Source organism: Malaclemys terrapin, chromosome 1 (assembly GCF_027887155.1).
Source record: "Malaclemys terrapin pileata isolate rMalTer1 chromosome 1, rMalTer1.hap1, whole genome shotgun sequence".
In the NCBI taxonomy this organism is placed as follows: Eukaryota; Metazoa; Chordata; order Testudines; family Emydidae; genus Malaclemys; species Malaclemys terrapin.
In genome coordinates this window covers 314531414-314548908 of record NC_071505.1, presented here as the reverse complement: position 1 = coordinate 314548908, position 17495 = coordinate 314531414, and the positions used below count along the sequence as shown (strand labels likewise).

The 17495-nt window shown below is 43.3% G+C and overlaps 1 protein-coding gene across 2 annotated transcripts in view; it reads right to left on the bottom strand.

Annotated features, from left to right (window-relative positions):
• ARHGAP20 (Rho GTPase activating protein 20) overlaps nucleotides 1-17495 on the bottom strand; it is a 113285-nt gene that overhangs the window by 57237 nt on the left and 38553 nt on the right. The window contains exon 3 of one of the 2 annotated variants that reach the window (XM_054015509.1): nucleotides 1830-2000. The exons of the other annotated variant lie outside the window; for it this stretch is intronic. Within the exon in view, the coding sequence (XP_053871484.1) occupies nucleotides 1830-2000 (171 nt within the window). The remainder of the gene's footprint in view (nucleotides 1-1829; nucleotides 2001-17495) is intronic. 2 annotated transcript variants of the gene reach the window in all.

The window sequence follows — 17495 nt, the reverse complement described above, 5'->3', positions numbered from 1 at the left end:
ATGATAACTTTTGGCAACTGTTGACTTTTTAGCGATATAGGATTCAAATACACCTCTACTCTGATATAACGCGACCCGATATAACACAAATTCGGCTATAACGCGGTAAAGCAGCGCTCTGGGGGGGCGGGGCTGCGCACTCTGATGGATCAAAGCAAGTTCGACATAACGTGGTTTCACCTATAATGTGGTAAGATTTTTTGGCTCCGGAGGACAGCGTTATATCAAGGTAGAGGTGTATTAATTGCTGATAGAACAGCTTGAGAGATCATATCCCAATCGGTACTTCAAGACATAACAAGTAATATTCAATATATTGTTCTTATTACTATCGTTAACAACCAATAGGAATGGAGGCTCATTTTCTTATTACCAGAATCCCGCTCTGTTTATTCCTCTTTAAACCCTAAATTACAGTACTTTGAGCTAGTTTAACTTGTATCAAATTCACACATGGAAAAACATTTCATTTTTCCGACTCCTTCAGAAATTTTAGACTCTCCTCCATGTTAAATTAAGTGCTGTGTATTCAGCTACCATTCCCTAGAGGCCATGTAGGCACTATGGTAATACAAATCTACTACTAATAATAAATACACATGTAGTAAGTTACTGCTCAACATGAGTTAGTACATTGCTTATTCAGCACCCAGTACAGTGGGACCCTGATCCACGATTAGGGCCCCTGGCTGCTACCGCAGTGCAAATAATAAATAATAATAAGTGGAAGGATCCAGCCCTATGGATGTTCACCACCCCATGGATAGTGATATATGTTGGAAATAAAATATACCTTATTGTCATACCACAAAGTGAAGGAATTCAACTAGGGGTTTTATGTTTACTATATGTGATTCAGACAGACATGGCTCAGATGTCTATGGAAAACATGGATTTATATTGGCTCTTCTCAGCAGCCTCTGAAATAGCCATTTGAGGGGAAAGCTGTATTGCAACAAGCACAAGATTCACATTTAAACCATCCACCCTCCTAAAAGGGAGTACATGGTGCCTTACAGAGTACATGGTGCCTTACATCAGCGTTTTTCATATTTTTCCTTAACGCATAAACAAGTGAAAGCACTCTCAAGATTTGCCTTAAACCACAATTGCTGAAAGAGGCTAGCATGCTAGATCCATCTTGTAAATTTGATTTAATTGTGAATGGTAGAATGAATAATCTGAGCTCAACAACAAGCCTGATTACACATGAACAGCTCCCCAGACTCCTCAATACTACCACCTTCTATTTTGCTGCACCAGAAACAGTATTTGGAAGATAATTCAAAGAGGACAGAAATGCTCATTTAATATTAAATGTTCTATAGAAATGTTAATCATCTGTGGATATCAAATGACTTCCCAGACACGTATTAAATCTTTAACACCATGTGATGTAGGTAGTGATATTATACACATTTCTCAAATGAATGAACTCAGATCCAAGATGCTTAAATGACTTGTCAAAGTTTGGACAGCTGGCTACAGAGCTGGGAATGGAACTCAAGATGCTTAACTCCCGCTCTATCCACTAGACAACATTCCCACTCTCAGCTTAAGGCAGCACTTCTAAAATACCCTCCCATATTGAATTAACATACAAGTTTATGATTCCTTTACCATAGTCTAGTCTGGATTGAGTGACTGATTTGTGAGTGTACAAAAGCACTTAAGGGAGTTAGGAGCTCAACTCCCATTGGCAGACTAAGAAGCTCTCATGAAATCCAGGGAAGATTCACTACTGAAGATAGCATTAGGGAAATTCACTGGATGCTGTACTGAGGAGGGGTGCTGCTCTGCAAGACTATTCCCTTAGGAATGATACTTACTTGGACTTGGCAACAACAAGGATGTCTGTGAAGAGGAAAAGGTGCCGTTCCTGGGTCTGAAGGCCCGTCTTCAACTGAACATGACCATCAAGTACAAAGGCTCTGTTGGGGCAGATAAAGGACTGCACAAGGGGACATGCTTCCGGACTGATTGGGGAGAAGCAGCTTTCCCTGCAGCAGGAATAAAGGGAAGCAAATCAGCAAATCAAAGATAACGAAGAATGGCAGAGATTTCCCACACCAATTGCTGAAAAGACAGAAAAATATTTCATTAATTCACAGTCTAACTAAAATATTGCAGGGACGCTGACTTTTGCTTTGCACAGCTTAGTGGCACTGTCACCTGTGCATCTTGTACAGCACCAAGCACATTGTTAGCACTTAGCAAATAAGTTAAAACACAACCCCCGCAACTCTGTATCAGACTGTTAACAAAATACTGCACATATTGTAGGTTCCCCATAAATCAATGTGCCTTGGAGCAGGGAACATCTGAGCAATCTTTGTGTGTGGGACTTTGAATAACTTTCTAAAATTGCAAACTCATACTGAGAATCACAGAGACCAATATTGAAAAAATAAACATGGTACAATCAGGTTGGGATGCACTAGTGACAGACCACACAACTTTCAAAGTATGTATAATGTAGGACCTAAACTGCACAGAATTTGGCAGCTTGCTTTTAATACTGTTTTATTAACCAAGTCTAAATTATTTTCCCATTGCATTTATCACTAATATCAATAGTTTGTCGTCAGATCCTTGTAAATTCGTGGCAGAATTTTCAAACTGATTCAGAAAAGGTCATTTTGCATTGGCTCTTTACAAGCGTAACTCCCTGTATATTAATAAAGCGAAGTTTCCATTTCTACAAGATGATGAGTTTCTCTGGGAGGCGCGGAACATCTTTAGTTCCCAGTGAAGTCAGCAGCAGTTAAGGGTATTCAGTACCATTCAGAAGGTGCTCAGCCTCTTGCAAGACATAATTCTCTATCTGCTACCCAATCCTGTTGCCATTGCAGAGAATGTGAAATACATGTGACGCAGACAGGGCCTGATTCTCAGTGATGCCGAGCACCTGCAGCTCCCAGTTACTTCGACTGGAGTTGAGGGTGCTCAGCACTTTTGAAAAACACATCCCAGGGTGTGTGGCCTTTTATTTCGCTAAGAATAAACAGGGCAGAGCGAGGCAGAAGTAAAGCATTTTCCGACTGAGCCTGTTCCTACTCCTATGAAAACTGGTGGCGAACTTCTACTGACGTTAATGGCAGGAGGATGGACCTTGTAAGAGGATAGCCACAAATGTACAGGAGAGACATGCAAAAAGAAGATTGCGAGCAGAGAAAGTGTTTTCAAATAAGGTCACAGGCCTTCCCAAATCTCTTGCACAATCTGGCTGCTTCCCTGTGTTTGTAACCCCTTGCCTGCACTTGGATTACTTGGAGGGCTTCAGCAGTAATGCTGATTTAGGAAATCCAACAGCTGGTGCTGAAAGGACAAGCGCTTTGATCAGCCTACATGAGCGTGACTCACTTTCACTGATCTGCAAGGAGGCGGTGAGGAGCTGCCAGAGAAAGTCCATATTTATCCTAGTCGTGGCTGAAGACCTGCATTTTAAAAAATCATTCCTTCATTTTATTTGGGACAGAGGGAGGAGCAGGAGCTTTAAAAATGAATAGTGCAAAAAATAAAAAGTTACTTGTGGGAGTAGGGCCTAATCCTTCCTATGCAGAAGGGGTGTTAAGAGAGGTGGGGGTGAGAGAAGAAAGAGCTCATATTAGTATGATGCAAGAGTGGGCAGGTCACTATGTGAGTGGGCAAGGTGAGGGATGGTGCAATGAGCCACTCTTCAGCCCCACCTTCTCCCACAATGTGGCTTGGGAGTGCTGCCAACCCTGCTCCTTCCTAGTGCCCCTATAGGCATTAACTGCCCAAAAAGGGCCTGGCCCTATTCGCCCTGAACTAGTCAGCTAGCTGGGCTGGCGAGGGGTGCAGAAGAGAATGCTGAACCCTCTCCAAAGGCTGTGCCAGCGTGGGCTGCTCAGGAGCCCCCTGAAGTTATGGTAGCTAAGCCAGACTGCCTTCTCAGGGCCAGAGCTGCAGCACAGCCCTTCCGCACCCTCTCCAGTAATACTTAAGGATGTCAAGGGCACCCGGGAAGGGATCAATCTCCTTACATGTCAAACACTTAGCACAGCGGTTCTCAACCCTTTCTATATCCAGCACTTCTCTCCCATCTAGCCAGGACCAAACACACACACACCCCCATCCGGTAATAGGGGGAGAGCAAGGTGGCTGCATAGGTGTTGGAACTAGGGGTGCTGTCGCACCCCCTGGTTTGAAGTGGTTTCCATCATATACAGGGTTTACAGTTTGGTTGAATGGCTTTCAGCACCCCCACTATACAAATTGTTCCAGCAACCCTGCGTGGCTGTGACCCCTGTTTGTGACCCTTAAGTTGAGAAACTCTGTCCTAACACAGTACTGGGGGCTCAGTATCGGAATGTATTTAGAACCAGGAGAAGTTATTACCTCAGACACAGGGAGCATCCTCCAGTTGTCACCTAAACAACCACACACCAAGAGCTGTGATATTCCAGGATTTTCAGTCAGGTCAGTTCTGAACATTGGGTTAAGAGCTTCATAACGGGAGTTTCAGTACTTCAGGGGAGGGTAACTATGGAAACACTCGAGAATCACTTCATTGACTCCTGTCCTTTGAAATCCTCGGACTTTGGTTATTCAGCATATTAAACACTTGTGGCCACGTTATCAGAGACTCCATTATATAAACCCACTCGTCTAGTGTTCAGCCCAGAAAATGAAGCAGAAGTGATTCATGCTTTGGGCTGGCGGAGTTCCTCCATCAGGATGCACGCGATGCAGACGCAATGCCCACTTATCTCTGAAGTGAGTAATGACAATTGTTAGAATAAAAACATGCTGATATGTTATTATAACCAAACCAAACAGAAGCCTGTGAAGATATGTCTACACTGCAGTGAAGCACCTGCAAGTGGCTCATGTCAGCTGACTCAGTCTCGCAGGGCTCGGGCTACAGATGTTCAGGCTCGGGCTTCAGCTCGGGCTCTAGAATGCCATGAGGGCAGAGAATCCCAGAGCTTGGGCTCCAGCCTGAGCCCCAATATCTACACTGCAATTAAACAGCCCCACAAGCCTGAGTCCCACAAGCCTGAGTCCGCTGACAGGCCTAGCTGTGTGTGTTTAATTGCAGAGTAGACATTGAAATGCAAACCTGGGCTCAGACTCCGGCTTGAGCCCAACCCCCCATTCTGTTCACACACAAATCTCTGGCTCAGACCAGGGTCCTAGGACCCTGTGGGGGTGAAGGGTTTGAGCCAGAGTCAAGCCAGGGTCCAGGTTCAAGCCCTATTATTTTGCACTGTAGACGCAGCCCCCTCTGACTCAGGTCCTGGGAGTCTGCCAAAAGTATCCCACAATCCTATGAGTCAACTTCCTTTGTCCTCTCTATACCAAGAATTGCCAGTTGACTCCAGGGAAACTGAAGCAGCCCCTTTGTTGTAGTACAGCAGCTCAGCGAGTCAGCACTTAACCCTTCCACTGTTTTCTGACCACTGAGCTGCAAACACATCGTCCGAGAACCTTCTCTCTTTGCAGTGGAGACTGACCAGAAGTAGACTTTTTCAGGAGCACAGCCAGATTTTATTGAATCTCTGGTGTGAGGCCAGCACAACAGTGGACTTTAATAAGAGTAGCAGCAATGACCACACATATCAGCAAATAGTCAAGAAGCTGACAGTGTTATAAATTAACTGATCCAGTGACCAATGCAGGGAGCAGATTAAGTGGCTCAAGACGGAGTACCAGAAAACCAGGGACCAGAACTGCACCTTGGGCAACTTGCTCACATCATGTCCATTTAATGAGGTGTTTTACTGCGTGCGGGGCACTGTGCCAAGCACTGAGCCAACCTGAGGAACAGCCTGCTGCAGAACTGGTAGTAGACACAAAAGGAACAGAAGCCGCCACGTAGTTTGATAAGTTTCTGGCTCCATTTTAATGTATACTAATAAAGGAATGGGAAGGATTTCCATTCTATGAACCATTGCAAAAGTTGTTAGAAGCCCTGTCTTGCAATGTGTATGCTAATGGTGGATCACATGCCAGTGCCTTGGTATCCCCCCAGCCCCTCCGCTCTACCCCATGGGAGTTCAAAACAGTGACCAGGAAATGCAAACAGTAAAAACACCTTGAAAGTGAATTTTTACTGGAAAGGTGCTGATTTTTGCTATGGCCATTCCTGTTTCTTAAATATAACAAACTTACAGTCCCATACCAGTAAGTATGCTGCTCAACAGTGTAAAGAACTGCCTGAAAACAGTGTACTATGGGGGGAGGGGAAGGTGGAACTGTGTTCCGTTTCCAAAAATCTAGTCCATTTCAGTTCCATGTAGTTCATAGATGACAAAAAATCATTCATCCCACGTACAAATGGGATTTGAAATTTTGTCCAGAAAAGTACCGGGGGAGAGGAAAGGGGTAAGGAGGATGACTGTGGAGCTCTGTGTGTTTGCATACAGTCATAACATGCTAAGTCATACAGAAGCTAACAGAGCATCCTGTTAATTTCTTCTTGAATTCTGACCCAATCCCAGGTACTGATAGCTGCAAACTTTTCCTGAAGCAGGAACTCCAGATAGGTAGTGACATACTGGGGAAGGACTTATTTTCCAGGGCCACCTCAGTAACTGACCAGCCCACACCACTTATAGATGACCTGCTCAGTCACTATACATGGAAGACTTTGGTTGCATACACTGCTGGTTTCCCATCAGCAGCATGGGACCAACAACATCTCCCTTTGCCACGAGCCCACAAGAACTGTTAATGTTCGCCAAACTGTGGAAGGCCTGAAATGAGAGAAAATCCTTCTGTAGCATGGCCACCAACTGCCCCCTCAAATCCAAACTGTTCTACAATTTTTTTTAAAGCAGCTTTGATTTTTTTTTTAAACTTACCATTGTCTCTGACTTCTTTCATTGTGATTAACCCAGCTGTGTCCGGGAGCTTCTGTGGCCTGAAACATCCCTCTCAAAATATACTGAAGTTCAATTTGGAAAAGTAACATTTTATATCCTTGCTTTGCAGTTCCTGAAACAGGAACAGTGCAAAGGGAGGATGACAGAGCTCAGCAAAAAGAACTGCTTGAGTGGCTGCTATCACAAATGGCCACAAGACTATGAGCTCCTGCTGCACCCACACCCTGGCCTGAGTCCCCTCTGTGGTACCTTGTGCGGCAGTCCAGAAACAGCTCAGGCAACTCCATGGCTGGGTGGCCCATGCAACTGGGCCCTTTTGAGCAGCTGGGCAGAGCAACTGTCCCCCATATAGCCCTCCATATTGACACCCGCCCCTGTGGATGCCTCTACCACCTCTTTCCCCCGCCCCCATGCAAAGTGTGCTGCAAATGTGGAAGAAGAGGAAATGAGAAGCGGGTGGTGGTCAGGGAACATGAAACAATAGGTTGTTTCTGCTTGTACATGGTTTCACTGTTTGCACTTTTTTTGGTTAATGCTGTTCTGGTATGGTGATGGCAGCTGGCCTGCCTGTCAATGAGTTAATGTTTATAAATAAAGCCTTTTATTTGATCAAGAATGTGTATTGCTATCACTACATCACATCATACAATGTGTATTTCAAATAATAAAGGTAAACCTAATCAGGGACAACTAGGAATTAGTATGCAAACAATATTTCTCAATACATCGTTAGCTACATCGATCATTTCCTTACATCAATCCACACTGTGAGTCAACCCTCTTTCCCCTCCCCCATTTGATAAGCAGTCAGGTACATAAGTACATTGCATGCAATCAACCCTCTTATCCAGGGGTGCTGGAACAATTTGGTACAATTTGTACCAAACTGTAAACCCTGTACATAATGGAAACCATTTCAAGCCATATGCTGGGTATGCTGGGTTCCCCAGAATAATGGAGGAGACAGTAATTCCGTTTATTACAGTGTCATTTGGGGGAATAGTGTTCCAGCCTGTCCATGAATACAGACTCCTGATCAGCAAAAAACCCTGGCATCATGAACTTTTCCAGTGCAGCCCATGTTGACATTCATAAATCTCCATCACGCAGGTAAACAGAGAAAGTTCTACTAGGTATTTCAATGCTGTTGCAGGTCAGGCAGATTATATTTGTTTCTAGTTTGAAGATATGCAAAAACCTAAGCTATTTATCCAAATGGGACCTGCACCTTGACTACCATGGCTCTTTTTTACCCAATCAGCATTCCCACATGCTGCAACACTGCTTACCAGTGGCACCAAACAAAGGTGACATTCTTTGAAAAGAAAGAAAAATCGAAGGTATTACTTTCAATTGGACCCTTATAACCAAAAGCCCCATTGACCAACCATAGCAAGGGAGCAGAAAACTCTCCAGCATTGATACAAATATCTTTTAGAAAGTAATTTTTGATCCATATAGTTGAACTGTTCCTGTTACAGGAGATGAATGAAACCAAAGTTCCACTGTACTGGTAGTCTTTCATGTCAGAAAATCATTAAAACACACAGTTTAACTATACTTGTAGGCCTAAATTTTCTTAAATGAGTGGTTATTTTGGACCCTCAGTTTTTGGTTGATCAGCTTGGTACACCTTGGAATGCTCATCTCTGAAAATTAAGCCACTTTTAATAATCACACCCAAAAATCACTAATCACTTTTCAATGTAGGCATTTATTGCTGTCTTGATAGCTCAATGGCTGCGAATTATTTTTAAAAGACTTTTTCCCTGTTCTTTTACAAATTATTTTATGATTGGTTACTTTTATTACTACAGGGTTTTTTTTTAAATAACAGAATAATAGTCAGCTTTCTAGTAATCTGTTTGGCAGACAAATTCTGTTTGCTGTAATATCCAATTCCATTTTTTCTAGAAAGATATCCTTCAAAGAGAACATCTACACTTGTTTCTCTTTGTGTAGCATTGCTTCTGTAATGCTATAGTTAAGGTTCAGATGGCATTTCCATTCTAACTCTCTATTGTCAGTTGCTTATTACTTTCAAAACATATTATCCTTGCGGCAGAAAATCCAAAGCATGTTCTTAGTCAAGAGGTGAACTTTGCTGCAAAGTTTGAAGAAAGTCCACAAAGCTGTTTTCTGAATTATTCAAGGATGAATTCAAATGATAGGGTGAAATCCTGGCCCCACTGAAGTTAATGGATATTTTTCTATTGGCTTCAATACAGCCTGGATTTCACTCACTATTTTTAAATTAATCAGAATATGCACCTGTTCAGTGTCATTTTAAAGAGCTTTACAATCTGAGGTGTAGGGGCTACTCAGAGTCAGCACGAAGAATCAGCTAACTGTTGAAAGAAACAATGACGTTGCACTCAGTATGAAAACAAACATCTCAATGCCCACTTCATTAGGATGGCTTCTTTACTAGGAAGCACAAAAACACAGCCAACCAATGTTTCTCACTCCCATAGCTGTCATGAGGGTTTCCGAGCTAACCATATCTTTACGATGTAAGTACTGAGATGTTTATTTTCATTCGGAGTGCAACAGAGATGTAGTTTTTAATGTTTATTCACAAGGGAAACGAGTACAATACCAATATTTTGCTCTACACAGACACTTAACATAGCATCTGTTAAGTAATAACTAAGACCCCGATCCTAACCCTGCTGACATCAATGGAGGCTTTACAATGACTTCAATGGACTTTGGATCTGAGTTTTAGGTTAATCTCAGAGAGCCTATCTTCTCTTCTAGCCTCCTCTCTAGAATAAGAACTTGGTAGTTATTTTTGTCAGTTTTCCCTAGAGTTTAGGCACCACAAATTTGCATAATTGATATCTAATGAAATAAAACAACATTTTGATCTTGTATCACTGAAGCCCTTTACAAAGGTAGGTAAGAATTATTCCTATTTAACCAATAGATGAATCTGAGGCACAGCATGGTTAGGTGTCTTGCCCAAAGACAAAGAGTAAAGTCAAGAATAGATGCCATGTTTTCTGACTCCCAGTCTTCTATCCTAAATCCTGATGTATCTTCAGATGATTTTTAAATTTTGTGAATAAGTTTCAGGAACAACAAACATAAAATCCCTCTACGCTCCTTTACAGTGCTGCTAGGAGAATAACTACTGAAGTTATTCCCTTTTACAGCTCTGCTAAATGTGTTACTGTTACTGTCGGGATGGAGCCAGCGTTAGCCATTTTGGGAGGGTTTTCCCCTCCCATGTAACTGACTCCTGTCCACCTGGTCATATCACTGTGGCGAGGGTTAGTCTAACCTTTTACACTGTATGTAAAAAGGGAATCTTTTAGCCACCAACTGGTTCAGCAGAACTGGTGTCCAGCTGCTGACGCTACAATTTCTGCATTGTTTCGAATATTAAAAAAGTAGTTTTCTTAAAGACAATTGTCAAAATAATTGGAAGTCTCATGCTATGAGCTGCCCCTTGTTGTGCTGGCAGCTGGCTAGAAGGGAGCTTGCATCAGCCGCAGGGCCGGCTCCAGGCACCAGCCTGGCAAGCAGCTGCTTGGGGCGGCCGCTCGGGAGAGGGGCGGCACGTCCAGGTATTCGGCGGCAATTCGGCGGACGGTCCCTCACTCCCGCTGGGAGCAAAGGAGGAGGAGTACAACATACATTTTCATACAGAACAGGAGAGTGAGTCTGCCCCTCACTCATATTCGGCAGCAGCAGCTCCTGTCCTATGGGGCAGGGCCAGCTCCCCACTCTGGGCTCTATGACATGTCATCCAGGGTCCCATGCACTAGGTCGCAATGCCCAGAGTGGGGAGCCCAGCCCCGCCCCTCGGGACAAGAGCTGATGCTGTTGGATGAGTGCAAGGCACTCCAGTCCACCCCACCACCAATGACACATTGACCACCCAGTTGCAAAAAGTTGCAAAACCTGGCTCTGTCACTGCAGGTGACAACCTTTGCGCTGTTATGGTCTCATTTTCATATCCTCAATTGCACAAGACTGCCTTTGAGAAGAAGCCTTCAACATAAGTTTAATCCTAGACTTGTTAAAAGAAATATGAGGCAGGCAGGCACTGCTAACTGGAGCTTAGGAACCATGTTGGCTCCCTGTTAGAAATACTTTTTAATGCACAGAAATTCTACCCATATTTCCTGGCTAGAGGTTTTGCATTCAGGGTCACTGTCTAAGAACTAATTATTAACAACAGTATTTGAACAAACTAAAAGGCAGAGCTCTAGTATGGATTGCAGTCCTCATATGAGGGGGAAAAAACCTCCAAACCCACAACACAGCAGAAAGTACCCATCCATACACTGTTTATATTGCACTCAAAACAAATGTTAACATTTCAAGACCTCAACACTTATCCTGTTTCATCGTAACAGTAAACTGACCGTTTGGCTAATGTCTTGCACACGTATTATGACCGTCTTGACAATATCATGGTAGCAGATCATCATGCAATAGGTGTAAAAATGTAATGAGAGTTTCTTCTGTGATGGGATCAAATTCACCATGGGCATAAGTGGGTGTGAGATAATGGAATCAGGCCTGCGAACAGCAGTGGTAAATTTGGCCCCTAGCATGTGGATAAGTCATTAGAGCTCACAGCCTGAAGAGGCTCGCTTGCTGTGTCAAAAAGAATTAGAGAGAGCAGCAGAGGACTGTTTTACACAGAGCAGGACTATTCCTGAGACTTCCCAGCAGGTAATCCGGTCTTTAAAGAACAGCCGTATAACTATCAAAGCCCAGTTTAAGCAGCTTCTCATTTTCTCAAACCATCGAAGATATCAGTTAGGAGGAAAAGGCGAAAAACTGGCCAATGTTTTATGGCTTCGGAATACTAATGATATCCAACTAGACAGGTCTTCACTATGCTCCTGCTGCCTTGTTCCCCATAGGTCTTCTGCATACAGGATAAGATTTTGAAAGGTGGGACCCTAAAGATAGGCCTGTTTCTTGTACTTGTTCTGCAGAGCCCTATGCCCACACGGAACTCCACTCGCTTCAGGTGCTGTGGACTTAGAGGTCCCATTGCCTTCAGTGGGACTCCACACAGGGATCTACCCACATGGAACAATGTGTAGGATTGGGGCCTAAAAGATGCTGAGCATTCACTGCTCCCACTGACTTCAAGTCAAGATTGGTTTTGTTGGTTGGTCCAGTTAGATATGGTTCTCTACATGCACATTTATCTTTGACAAACACACAAAGAACGAGGTGGTGCCTTTTCCCATTGCAACTCTCCATTGAGTTAGGGGTTTATATATAAAGTTTGAACCGCATTTTATATTATAATAATACATATATCACACCATGAGGCCAAGAATAAACAAAGATCAGCCCAGAAGGGTATTTTTTTCCTGAAAGAGATAAGTGGAAGAGGTGATTGTGGAAAACTACAATGCTGCTGTAATATTAAACTGACTAGTAATACAGGAGACTTGGATACACAAGCACAAAAATTCTTTCATTGTAAGGGCAGCCAATCCATTTTTGAGAGTTAGTCAGCAGTAAATCTTACATAGCTCAAGTTGCTCATTGTGAAACCAGTGCTGAATTCCAAAAAGCTAATTAATTTATTTTGTGCAGCACACACTGCAGATTTCCTTAACCATTACATAGTCATATACAGTAGTGTAACCCTTCTGCCAGTTGGAGTTTGCAGCAACAAAGGTTGTGTTCAGTATCTAGGGGTTCCTTTTCAACAATACAACACCAAACAGGCTCGAGCCCCATTCCCCAGTAACCTGGGACAATTACATACCACCCCACGCATGCCTCTAAGAGGCAATACTTCCCCTCTTGCAAGCACAGAGTTTGAGTGCAGAAAAGAATTTCTTAATAAAAAGAGGAAAGTAACCCAGCATTAATTTGGGAAAATGCTGCAAGCAGGATTCATAAACATAAAACAATGAGCAAAAGACCCACCCCAGAGTACGTTGGGCAGTGTCCTTTTGGTCAGGTTCTGAAGTCCAGCAACCAAAAGTTCCTTTAATGTGCCTCTCCCTTCTCCCTCCACTGCACCCCACTCATAGCTGTTGTCCTTGGTCAGTGAAGACCCGGAGTTTAGAGGTATATCTGCATGAGCTCACCTCCCACCCTGGTGGGGGGAGCCCTGTGCTTGCTCTGCCATCCAGGTGCTTGCTCTGGTGTCAGCCACCTTGCTGGCCACTCGCTGCTCCACTCTGCACCCTCTGGGATGTCTTGAGGTCCCACCACTTAACACGGCTCTTGGTGATTTCAGCTGTTAGTGGGGGAGCCTCACTGCTAATGGAGACTGGGAAGAGACACTGTCTCAAAGCAGGCCGAATGCTTAGACCTGATTATCAGTGATTTCGGCTCTGTTGGTATGCAACAAGACTGTCAGTTGAATCTTAATCAGCTGTGTTATTACACACTGGAGAGAGGAAGGGTCAAATGGTGTCTAGACCCTTATACAGCACCCACACAACCAGGTACAAGTACCTGTCCCCACCCTCTCACCACTCACTGGGCTTTGGCACTCTTGTCCCCTGCTTAGCGAGTGCAGTTTTGATGAGGCTGAGTCCCTCAACCAGAGTATGCCAAACACAGTTCTGCTGCCCTTGATTCACACAAGGATAACAACCCTTTAGTACCCCTCCTCCTGATAACAAAGTAACCTGTGATCCAACACCAGCCAAAAGTGATCATTTGGGCAAAGCAGTCCCATCACGCTGAGCACCTAGGCAAGGTAAGTATGCCCATGCCAAGGTCAGCTCCTGAAGTCCTCTTCCCCAGCTCAACACTAGATGTCAGGGGAGAGCTCATTCAGACCCAGTTTACAGTAGCTTCCATACAATTAAGCTTGAGAGATTTGCCTTGTATTAAAAACTGCAAACCAACCAACCAACCCACCCTTATTCTCGGGGTATTACTATTTCTATTACTTCCTGAACAGGATGTAATGTATTGAATGCAGTTCTATTTTAAATATCACTGATATTTCATTCATTCACTGGACCAGTACTGGTTTGTTGGTTTTAATTCAACTACATATTGAAAAAACTAATTGTACAAGTACTTAAAGTCTCATCTTTGCATTATGCCAAAATATTATTACACGGAATTACTAGCAAGAGTTATAAAGTCAAACTGCTTAAAGTATGTTTCTTTTGTACTCTTCCTGAAAGGCAGTGAAGGAACCAGAAATGCAATAGAATACTCACATAGCTATTAGTGTGAAATATGTTATTTAAAAATATATCTCCACACCTTTTGCCATTGATGTCTGGCAGCTTAAATGAAAACAAACTTCACTGAAGTCATTTTTACACAGCTGAAATGACAACATTCTCTGTGCAGCAAGAACGCACTATAGTGTGGTGCCTAGAGTCAGGAAAATACACATGTGGCTTGGTTCACTTCCAGTTTTTTTTTTTTAAAGCTTTAACAAACAGCTGCAAGGTGTTTACTCTGCAAGTTTAACACAAAGGGCCAAATTCTGTTGGTGCAAGTTAGCACGGTACATTCCAATGGAGCTCGGACAATTTACAGCAGAAAATAATTTAGCTTTTTTAAAGCACTAATGAACACTCGAGACTTCAAATACTTGCTGTGTGGATATTCTGCAAACTCTGCTACAGAGCTTCAATACTGATCAACTACAAAGTCAGAGGACTTATAAAGATGGAGGGAAAGTTTAGGCAAGGACATCTTTGCATGTAGAAGGCAATAAAGTCTTTTTAGCCTTCAGAAGAATCGATCCTCTGTTCACAACTGCAATTTAAATTTTTATTCAGTGACATAGCAGCACCACTTGGAGCGGCATTCCCATAACAGTTACGCCAGGGAGATGCCATTCCAGGCACTATTTATACAGGCAAAGATTTCTTTGTTCCTTCTACTCCCTTAGTCACAAAAAAGTGATTTTTGCACAAAGTAAAAATAGAAAGAACCAAAAAAAAAAAAAAAACCCCATATATAGGCCTGGATCCTGGCCTCCATCATGACTTAGCCCATAGCCCATAATCTCCCATAGGAGATTCCCCTAGCTTAGGCAAATCCTAGGTGGTGTAGAACCAGCTACACCAATTCTACACCACCCCCATCCATCCATCCCATGACAGGGTAAAGGGACAACCACACTTTGGTGATCCCAGCTGCATGGAAGGGCACTCAAGAGTCAATGCAGAACACAATTTACAGCAGCCCTGAGGAGCAGAATTTACATGCTCACCAAAACACCCTTTTCATGCTACAAATCAGCCACAGATTGTTTACAAGGTGCAGTGGGATTGTTTGTGGCAATGATTAGCATATCCCACTGCCCACGCCTACCAGGAAACAAGCGCATGGTAAGGCAGGACTTGGGACAACTACATACATTACTTTTAATATCCATAATAGTTCTAGATTACTGCCAAACTGCTTACCACAGACTAATCGCCTAGCCGGGTTACCAGATAATAAACTGGTGTATGTTAATGCTAGGCAGGCTGCTAGGGGCTGAGCAGAGTCCCATACCAATGAGCTCATTCCCTTTCAGCCACTGAACATTCCATTCTCCAGCTGCTGTCCTAAGTAGCTCTCCTCCCCAAGCTGCCTCTCACAGAAACTGTCTCCAGATAGGCCACTGTATTAAAACAAAACAAAACACAATCATTTGGTCCAAAGCAATAAAAGACATTTGAGCCTGGACAGGTAAAATTAAAGTCGATTTCAACAGCTGTTAATTTTCAGGCCTTTTGGCAGATTGCCCTTTTCAGGAGTCTTGAATTACTAAACTTACTGATTTATAAACTATCAAAGTAACAAAATATAAAAAGCCTTAAACAGGATTGCTAAGCGATAAATCCCTGCATTAAATATTCTAATATTAGCTCTGGTTCTGTTCACTCTTTTTACCTGTTTCCTTTAATTTTCTTCTCTTGGGATTCTGTATTATGTTCACTTTTGTTACTATTTAACCCTTTCCTGCTTGAATTGGATACTTTATATGATCTTATAAAACCTGAATCAGCCACCTTTAGGACACGTACCATCGTGTCAGTTAGTGAGGAGGAGCTAAAGCCATCACACACTTTTTCCTGCCATAGGCTGCTAAGCTCTACCAGTCTGTCCAAATGGCCATTCAAACCTGACTCTTTCCCCAGCTGATCTCTTACTTCATTTTAAGTAACCAGACCTAAACTCTTCCGGATTGTTTGTCAGCCCGCTGATGTGACAGAGCTCATTGATTCAGCACCTATCAGACTGATAAATCACTGCTGAAACTCCACTGAAGTCAGTGGCATTACAGTGCAGATGGACTTGGCCCATTGTGTTTAGAAAGGACAGATTAATTCCCACTACCCTGTTCTCATTATGGTTCCTCTTTGGATATTCAGAGCTCCCAAACACGGGTCACCAGGCTCCATAGGAAGCACCATCCCCCCATTCCTTTCAAGAGGACACCCTCAGCAGGGTGTCTGTTCTGGAGACAGTCAGCCCACCCACTGCCTCCTCGCTACTTATCCCACTGCCTTTTAAACAGGCAAAGCAACAACAGTCTATGAAACAGCTGCTGGCCCAACCTTACTCCAGAATGCTTTGGGAAGCTAATTGGACTGAAAGAGCCACCTACAGCTGGTGCAGGTAGCTCCTACAGCAAGACTCAACTCAGAGTGGTTGAAGTGACAGCAGTGCCACATGGCTACCTGCTGATGTCCTGAAGCTTGTTAGAATCAGTGGGAACCTGTTCCATGACCTCTTGATGTCCCTTCCCCTCTTGCATCTCCCAGACATCTTCAAAAAACACCTTGAATACTGCATGCTGTTCTGATCACCCCATCACAAAAAAGATATTAGAATTGGAAAAAGTACAGAAAAGAGCAACAACAACGATTAAGAATATGGAACAGCTTCTCTATGAGGAGAGTTTAAAAAGACTGGGACTTTTCAGCTTAGAAAAGAGACTACTAAGGGGGGATATGTTAGAGGCCTATAAAATCATGAATGGTGTAGAGAAAGTGAATAAGGATGTGTTATTTACTCTTTCTCATAACACAAGAACCAGAGGTCACCCAATGAAATAAATAAGCAGCAGGTTTAAAACAAACAAAAGGAAGCATTTCTTCACACAACGCACAGTCAACCTGTGGAACTTATTGCCAGGGGATGTTGTGAAAGCCAAAAATTTAATGGGGGCTCAAAAAAGAATTAGATAAGTTAATGGAGGATAGGTCCATCAATGGCTATTAGCCAGGATGGTCAGGGATGCAACCTCATGCTCTGAGTGTCCCTAGCCTCCAACTGCCAGAAGCTGGGAGTGGACAACAGGGGATGGAAGACAGAATACTGGGCTAGATGGACCATTGGTCTAACCCAGTATGGCTATTCTTATGTTCTTAATCCTCACTCTCCTTCCCATAAAAGGCCAGCTATAATGGAGGAGCCCATATAGGGACAACTCTCTTCTACCTCCCTCCTCCACTTAGCGTTAGTGAATTGTTTCCACTGGCGGACAACAACTATGAACCCCACTGAAGTGGGAAAGTTTATAGGACTTTTGGGAAGCCTTTCCACAAACTGGTTTGAACACTGGCCACCTGCTCTTTTAGTCATCCATGCTGGTTTTAATGGTTCCCCCTCCCCCTCTCCCAGCCATAAGTTCCTGTGTAGACTGACTGCAAGTTTGACTTGACCTCTGAAGCAGCCTCT